Source organism: Phoca vitulina, unplaced genomic scaffold, assembly GCF_004348235.1.
Source record: "Phoca vitulina isolate PV1807 unplaced genomic scaffold, GSC_HSeal_1.0 scaffold19, whole genome shotgun sequence".
Lineage (NCBI taxonomy): Eukaryota > Metazoa > Chordata > Mammalia > Carnivora > Phocidae > Phoca > Phoca vitulina.
Window position 1 is genome coordinate 11124052 of NW_022589722.1, and position 6636 is coordinate 11130687.

The 6636-nt window shown below is 36.3% G+C and overlaps 1 protein-coding gene across 5 annotated transcripts in view; it reads left to right on the forward strand.

The window, feature by feature from the left end:
* Positions 1–6372, forward strand: part of NEDD1 (NEDD1 gamma-tubulin ring complex targeting factor) — a 77719-nt gene extending 71347 nt beyond the window's left edge. For all 5 annotated transcript variants that reach the window (XM_032416200.1, XM_032416201.1, XM_032416202.1 and 2 more), the window contains exons 14-15: positions 4116–4182; positions 4618–6372. In XM_032416200.1, the coding sequence (XP_032272091.1) occupies positions 4116–4182; positions 4618–4722 (172 nt within the window). In that variant the 3' untranslated portion in view covers positions 4723–6372. The remainder of the gene's footprint in view (positions 1–4115; positions 4183–4617) is intronic.
* The last annotated feature ends 264 nt before the right edge of the window (positions 6373–6636 follow it).

Below are 6636 nucleotides of genomic sequence, written 5' to 3' on the forward strand. Positions count from 1 at the left end.
CCAGTAACCATAGGCAGCTTCTGCTTGGGACTCAGTGAGGACCCAGAGAATGGCTCAGAGAATTTCTATAAATTTGCTGCTCTGACGTAACCTTCAGTAAGTCTTGAAGAGCTATACCTTTCAGTGGAGGGACAGAGGGGCTGTTGAGGGGCTCCGTCAGCTGTGGAGACTGCCTTCCCCACAAGGGTCTGGAGTGCTTCAGACGGGTTACTCTCAGTTGTCACAGCGCGCAGTCTTCACACACCCTGTGCCTCTCTGCCTTAGGGTGTCTCTCTCAGTCCTCCTGCCCTGCCCCTAATGGTTTACATAAGCACTCAGTGAGGGCCTGTGGCAAATAGTTGGTGAGTGAATGGAGATTTTCTTTGTGGCTAGGACTCCTTGGGTCCAGTCCTACTTGGCCTACAAAAATCTATAAAAATTTCAGTTAGTTCTCCTTACCCTATCAATGGCAGCTGTGTCAACCCTACCTCTCCAGCCCCCCCCCCCCCCCCCCTTCACCACCACCACCCGCCCTCTGCTCTGTTGAGGATGAAAACAGTCATGGGTCTCTTCTCCTAGGAGGGACTCATTTTCTGGATTTTCATTCATTTAGATTTCTTTGCACTCTCAAGTTGAATTTAAAAATGTATGATTTTATAGGTTATCTGGCTTGTCCTCACTATTAGAGTTGGAGAGATTATATCCTAAGCAGAAGTCTATGGGTCTATTTTTATTGTCTGTCAAGAAGATTTAAGTTTCTTCTGGCAAGCAGATCACTTTGTTCCTGTACTTGCTGGCTTTCCAGTTTTCTTAGGGCCAGTTTATTTCTGGTTGCCTTTATTCTAGGGTTTAGTCTCTGCCCTTCTAGGATATTCACCAGGCCTTTTTACCTTGGTGGGTTCTGAAACTTTAACCTCCATTTCCCCAGCACCACAAGGCCGCCAAAGTCTTTCTCTGCTCTAGCTGTGACTTTATGTTTAATTTTCTGCCACCAGTACAGGCATTGCTTAGGAGTCAATAGATACCTCGAGGGGGAAATTGCACAGTTTTGGGTTTACTTTTCTGCAGGTACCTTCTTGGCACCTTGAAGCCCTGGCTGCCTGGGCTGTCCAAAACCCTGGCACTCCCCAACCCAGTGAGGCTCTCTCAAGCTCCAGGTCACTGCTTTCCGCTCAGCCTCTGTTCCCCTCTGTCCAGTCAGCACATCCCCAAGGGAAAACAGAGGTAACTGTGGGGCTTACCTAGTAGACTTACCTGCTTTGCAAAACCATAGCCCCTCAAATCCTGACCACCTTAGTGGTTCTCTGATGCTTTCGGTTTGTTTTAATTTTTTATTTATTTATTTATTTTTAAGATTTTATTTATTTATTTGTCAGGGAGAGAGAGAGCGAGTACAGGCAGGGAGAGAGGAAGAGGGAGAAGCAGGCTCCCCACGGAGCAGAGAGCCCGATGCAGGACTCGATCCCAGGACCCTGGGATCATGACCTGAGCTGAAAGCAGAGGCTTAACCGACTGAGCCACCCAGGCGTCCCTGTTTTAATTTTTTTAAAGATTTATTTATTTGAGAGAGAGAGCACGAGCAGTGGGGAGAGGCAGAGGGAGAGGGAGAAGCAAACTCCCCGCTCAGTGGGGAGCCCAGCTTGCCACTCCATCCCAGGACCCTGAGATCATGACCTGAGCCGAAGGCAGCTCCTTAACCGACTGAGCCACCCAGGTGCCCCCAGTTCGTTTGTTTTAAATACAGCTTTTGTCATAATTGAAAGCAGAAGAGAATTTTTTTAAAAACCCTTATAGTTGTAACAGAAAAAGTACTTAGGAATAAATCTGACCAAAAATGGTAAAGATCTTTGTAGAAAAACACTTAAATATTTATTAGAAAGCATTAACACTTAAATAAATGGAAAGATATGAAGATGTTAGTTCTTCTAAATTGGTCTATAGATTGAATGCAATTTCAGTCAAATCCCAACTGTGTTTTTTGGAAGATGATGATAGGATAACTTCAAATTTATGTGGAAGAAGAAAAGATCCAGGAATAACCAAGATACTCTAGAGAAGAACAAGATTGAAGGTGACTTGTTTGTCAGATGGGTAAGCTTAATTATTAAGCTATAATTAAAATAGTGTAGCATTAGCACAGGATGGACAGATTGCCCAAACGAATCAAATAGACCAGAGAAAAACCTGGGCATATATAGAAATGTGATATATGACAGAGGAAAAGTATAGATCCCTATTCCCTGCTATTAAAAAAATCAGTTCTACCCAGCGTGAAAGTTTAAAGGGTAAAATTTTAAGCATTGTAAGGGAATTTATATATGATTTCAGGGTAGGGAAGTTATCAAAACATAAGAGGATACACTACCTATAAAAACATAGATTGGCAAATTTGATTGTGTTATTAGGTCAGTAATTAGAGAACATTGACAAGGACTGCTCATCATAAGGCACCATTAACAAAGTGAAAGGACAAAAATCTATCTATGGTACTCCAACAAAGGATCCAACAAAGGTTTGGATGATGTAAAGAACTCTTAAAAATAAATAAGAATAAAAGACATTTGAGGGGTGCCTGGGTGGCTCAATCAGTTAAGCATCTACCTTCAGCTCAGGTCATGATCCCAGGGTCCTGGGATCGAGCCCCTGCTTCGGGCTCCCTGCTCAGCGGGGAGTCTGCTTGTCCCCCTGCCCCTTCCCTTGCTTGTGCTCTCTCTCTCAAATAAACAGTGTTTTAAAAAAAAGACATTCAACAGAAAAACAAGCTTAAAAGGCATGGACAAGCATTTCACAGAAGAGGAATGGTCTATGAACCTAAGGAAAGGTGTTCCATCCTATGGTTAATCAGAGAACTGAAAATGCAATGGGATACTGTTTCACACCCATTAGATGGGAAAATGTGAAAAGTCTGTGAAGACCAAGTCTTGGTGTAGATACAGAGCAAGAGGAATTCTGTTACACTGATGACAAGCATGTCCACTGATACTACCTCTTCAACAAATAATTTGCATTATTTCGTAAAACTAAACAAGTATACATCTGGCCTTTAACTCAGCATATCTACTCTTGGATCTATGGGTGCAGTTATGGGTGAATATGATTGGGAAATACATACATGATTGTTTATAATAACATTGTAATAGTAAAAGCTTGAAAGCAATCTGAATGTCAATTGATAGGAGAATCTGTACACTGATACAAATCAGTGAATTACAGATGTATAGAATATGAATGTTGAAAACATGATATTGGGTTATTTTTTTAAGTGTACACTACTTAGTACTACATAGGATGTGGTATTTTTATAATGCTCAAAACCAGGCACAGCAAAAATATATTGACAAAAGCTCTTTTTTAGACTTTTTTTTTTTTTTTTTTTTTTTTACATTGCTTAAACAAAATTCATCAGAGTAGTGACTTCTTTCTTGGGCTTCTCCTAAGTTAAGTAATGGAATCAGAGAGGAGCACATAGGAAACTTCTATGATTTTGGTAATGTTCTAGCTCATAAGTTGTATGGTGGGTGACTGAATGATCCTTTTATTATTATACCTCATAATTTTCATGTATTCTTTTCTGGTATGACTGAATTGTACTTTATAGGTAACCTTTATTATAACCACCCAAATAACCCTTTCCATTCTACTAGAAGTATTTTTTTTTGATAGCTAAAACATTGATAATAGTTAAAACATTGTAACCTAGTAAATGATCTGTATTTCATTGTAATATAAACCTGTGTCTTTCCTTAATGATAATTTCTATATTAAGGGATGTGTAGTATGAGAGTTCTGGATATATACAGCCGGGGTTTATATACTAGCTCCACCATTTACTGGTTGTTTGATTGGATAAGTTTTAACTGCTCTGTGGCTTAGTTCCTTCATTGGTAAAATGGAGGTAATAATTGCATGTGATGTAAAGATTAAATGAGTTCTTCCATTCAAAGTACAACAAACAGTGCCTAGTACATAGTAAATAAATTCTAGGTGCCTTGGCATTTTTATTATTATTATTACTACTATCATTATTACTAACATCCAATAATTTGAAACAACGAGAAAAGTTTAGCAGTTTCTTGAATGATCTAGAATTGGCAAAACCATTATAATTCTAATAGGTATTTTACATTCTTACCTAGAGAAGCGTGCCATAGAGACATTGTGAATTTGCAAGTGGAGATGATTAAACAGTTTCACATGCAATTGGTAGGTATGACCTTTTATTTTAAATGAGTATAGAGTTGTGGATCTAAAAAGTCCATTAAAGGGTGATATATTTTTACTTTATTATATCTAGTTGCTAGAGTAAACAAACAGGGAGTTATAGAAATTTAAAAGTGAAATAGATTTTAACTAGTCACCCTTCTTTTTAACCTATAATAGTTAAGGCTACTTTTTCACAGCTTTTTATTTATTTATTTATTTCCATAAGTAAGCTAAAAGCTTCCCACATGTGCAAATATAAACCTTCCAAATACGTAACTTTCACCAGTGATCTTTCATTTATATTAACAAAGTAGTAAGGTACCATTCAGCTAGGTAATTGAACATGACAGAAATGATAACTGAAACTATGTAAAACAGCTTTCCAAATAAATGTGAAGTATCAATGCTTTAAAAAGCATTTTTTCTCTTTTCTAGAATGAAATGCACTCTTTACTGGAAAGATACTCAGTGAATGAAGGTTTAGTGGCTGAAATTGAAAGACTACGAGAAGAAAACAAAAGACTACGGGCCCACTTTTGAAATTTCAGTGAATACCTTAGTGTTTTATAATATGGGAAGCTTCTGGCAACACAGAACTGCATGGAATCAGTATTGTTTTCATGGTCTCTAGGAAAAAAGTTTTTTTCAAGTAAAATGGTGATGGGATTTTATACCAACCACTATTTCACCTTCTCTGTCAAAGATATTTATATTTTTATATTAAAAACTGTACAACATGTCATCTGCCTAATAGGAAAGTCAACAGGATCTATAATTTCTGAAAGCTTTAGCTATACACTAAGTGCCCTTTTTCATAAGAAAACAAAATTGTGCAAAAAAATAGGTTATGTATGTTTTTTAATCACCTTTTTTAACAGATAATATTTTTGATTGACAGTTGCCTTCCAAATTTTTTTGGATATTTGAGGATTAAAGAGTTTGATATGCCTTCTATTTTTATGGTGAAAGTAATTTTTAAATGGCAGTTGGTGTTTCTAAGCAACGGACTAGTAAAACACAAGGTTGGTTAGTAATTATTTTGTTAACTTGATAAAGTCAAGTATGACTATTATTTATTACTTGTACATTTCATAAGAAAATTTTGGGAATTTTGAATTGCACAGATTACATTATATATCTATTGCATTTATGTGTTTTGTACTTCTCACAAATCTCTACTCCTGTTTGGTATTTTTCAGCTAATTTCACTTTACCTATGAAAACGTTTAGGGGTTTATAAGACTTGACTAGAGCTGCATATCTGCTGATTGTCTCATGAATTAATAACATGCAAAGTTATTCTGTAAAGTTTTAATCAATATGATTCAACTTACAATGAGTGAAAATTTTATATTAGACGCTAAGTATTCAGTATTAGTCCCATTTTTTCCCTTCCAAATGAGAAGTATGGATTATTTTTTTTTTGTGGTTTATATCATTAACTTTCTCTAATTCTTTGTTTGCTGTGTGTAATGTTTTTATTGACCTTACCATAAAATTTAGAAAGGTTAATTGTCAAAAGAATGCATACCTCTCTGGTATGGGTGGAGGTATACATCTACCTGCTATGATATACAGCCTTAGTGATATAAGATTAGGAGGGCTCCTGGCTTATTTACCTTCTTGTAGTCTCTTGTCCCAAAGATTTAAACTATGTACCTTGTATACAGCACTCCTACCCAATTTTGACTTCTGAGATAAAAATATTTACTAAAGTAAAAAGGAAATCTAGCTAGCTTACTAACTTTATGGTTTTCCAAAGTGGTGGAAATTTTAAGGATATATTTAATAAGTGTAAACCTACTAATAATTACTTCAGGAAATAAAAACAGAAATCTTTCTTTTTCCCAGTGTGGCTCAGAGAATGTTTGTGTTAAAGTATAAATGGGTGCTAATGTGATCTTTTTTTCCTGACAGATTATTGGAAGCATTATGATTTGTAACACGTTTCCTTATGTATCATTATCAAACATGTTTAGAAAGCATAAAGTGTGTTTTGCCTGCATGCTGTATTTAAGTCCATTAATATTTTCCTGTTGCCTTTTTCTATAAATGCACATAATGTGTATTAAAAGAGGTGGGATAAATAAAACAATTTTAGTAACTTTATGCGTATAGATGAAACATTTTGTCACGGAATTTAAAAGTTACGTAAGTACAAAAAGTAAAATTTTTATGTGGTAAAAATGAGATGCCTGAAATTGAACTTTTGCCTCTGGCCAAAATGGAATAATAGAGATTGGATTTACCTATTTGAAATTCTAAAAACGCAAAATATGAGACAGTTTTCAAATATAAGCTATTAGGCAGCACAGGACAGTGTTCCCTGAGAGAGGGAAACAAGTAAGACCCAAGAAACCCAATGAACCTCTAAGTACAAGAAATAAAACTATACCAGAACACATCATAATCAAATTCCTTAAAACTTGGGTCAAAGGAAAATTCTTAAAGCAG